General features: G+C 36.1%; 1 protein-coding gene across 1 annotated transcript in view; it reads right to left on the bottom strand.

Moving 5' to 3' along the window:
* LACBIDRAFT_336239 (uncharacterized protein) overlaps positions 1 to 296 on the bottom strand; it is a gene marked incomplete at both ends in the record, with an annotated part of 1,588 nt that extends 1,292 nt beyond the window's left edge. Inside the window, 2 exons of the mRNA XM_001891175.1 lie at positions 18 to 43; positions 254 to 296. Of these exons, the coding sequence (XP_001891210.1) occupies positions 18 to 43; positions 254 to 296 (69 nt within the window). The remainder of the gene's footprint in view (positions 1 to 17; positions 44 to 253) is intronic.
* Between the last annotated feature and the right edge of the window lie 869 nt (positions 297 to 1,165).

The raw sequence follows: 1,165 nt of genomic DNA, 5'->3' as shown, positions 1-1,165 counted from the left end.
TATAGAAATAGGCTTACATGGCCAAAAATGACCAAGTTCAGAGCTAACACCAGTATTTCCAGATCTGAGCATGTTCCAGGTGTTGGAAGAGAATACAGAGGGCATAGAAGTGTAGCAGAGAAGGCCTAGAAGCCATAGCAAAAAGAATTGTAGCAGTAGCATGAGTGGTTGACTCAGAATGGAGTGAACAAGGTGCCAGCAAAGCAAGATGATGGTGGTTCAAGTTCAAAAGGGAAAGTTTACTATTATTTACCAGAAGCTTTGAAGTACCCAGGAAGTTTAGGGCATGTCCACATTCCTTATTTGGGAACTTTTTCCCACAGTACATGAATTATAGCCCCATGTCATACATTTCTAAATGTACTGAAATCATACGACCAGGATGATTTCTTATTGAGAAAAATATATAAAAACATGAATAAATAGGTGTCTTTGCATATATCTCAGGAAAGAAAATAGCTAGTCACATTTTGTGACCACATTGAGAAATATAACAGCATGCTCTATAAAACTGTCCCTAATTTCCTTTTCAGGTCAATTTTCCCACGGTACCAGAAACACAGCCTCTCACTTAGCTTTATTAACAAGAATTGTAGCCCCTTTGCTTAGCTTTACAAATATATATAAATAATGTCACACAGATCATTCCTTATTGAGAAAAACACAAAATACTGAAAAAATTGGACACTTTTTGAAAATAGTCATGTATTTTGACCAATATCTGCATAAGAAAGAAGGCTAGTCAGATGATATAATCACATTTCTGATATTTAATGTTGCTATACTATTGGAGAGGCTGTATTCAGGGTCCAGGATACACCTCCAAATATGGGAATCTGCCCAAATATAGCTAAATTATTGTGTACAAGTTTCTTCACTTTTTCCTCATTTTCCAGCTGTTTTCTCTGAGTTGTTTTTTTTTCTGTCTATATTTAGATATGGACCCTGAACACAGCCCCTTCAATATCATGACAACAGCAAATATCATTCCGATTTTTCTTCCCTTTTTTGGCATATTTTGTAATCATGTTATACAATCTATCTGGCTTTGTTCTATTTTTAGAGATGGACCCTGAACCCTGAACACAGCCCATTCATGATCATGGCAATGGTGAATACCATGCTTATTTTTCACTTATTTTGCACTGCTTCTCAACCTATCTGT

Source organism: Laccaria bicolor, genomic scaffold, assembly GCF_000143565.1.
Source record: "Laccaria bicolor S238N-H82 LACBIscaffold_435 genomic scaffold, whole genome shotgun sequence".
NCBI classification, from domain to species: domain Eukaryota; kingdom Fungi; phylum Basidiomycota; class Agaricomycetes; order Agaricales; family Hydnangiaceae; genus Laccaria; species Laccaria bicolor.
The sequence above is the reverse complement of the archived record's forward strand: the minus strand, read 5'-3'. Positions and strand labels throughout refer to the sequence as shown.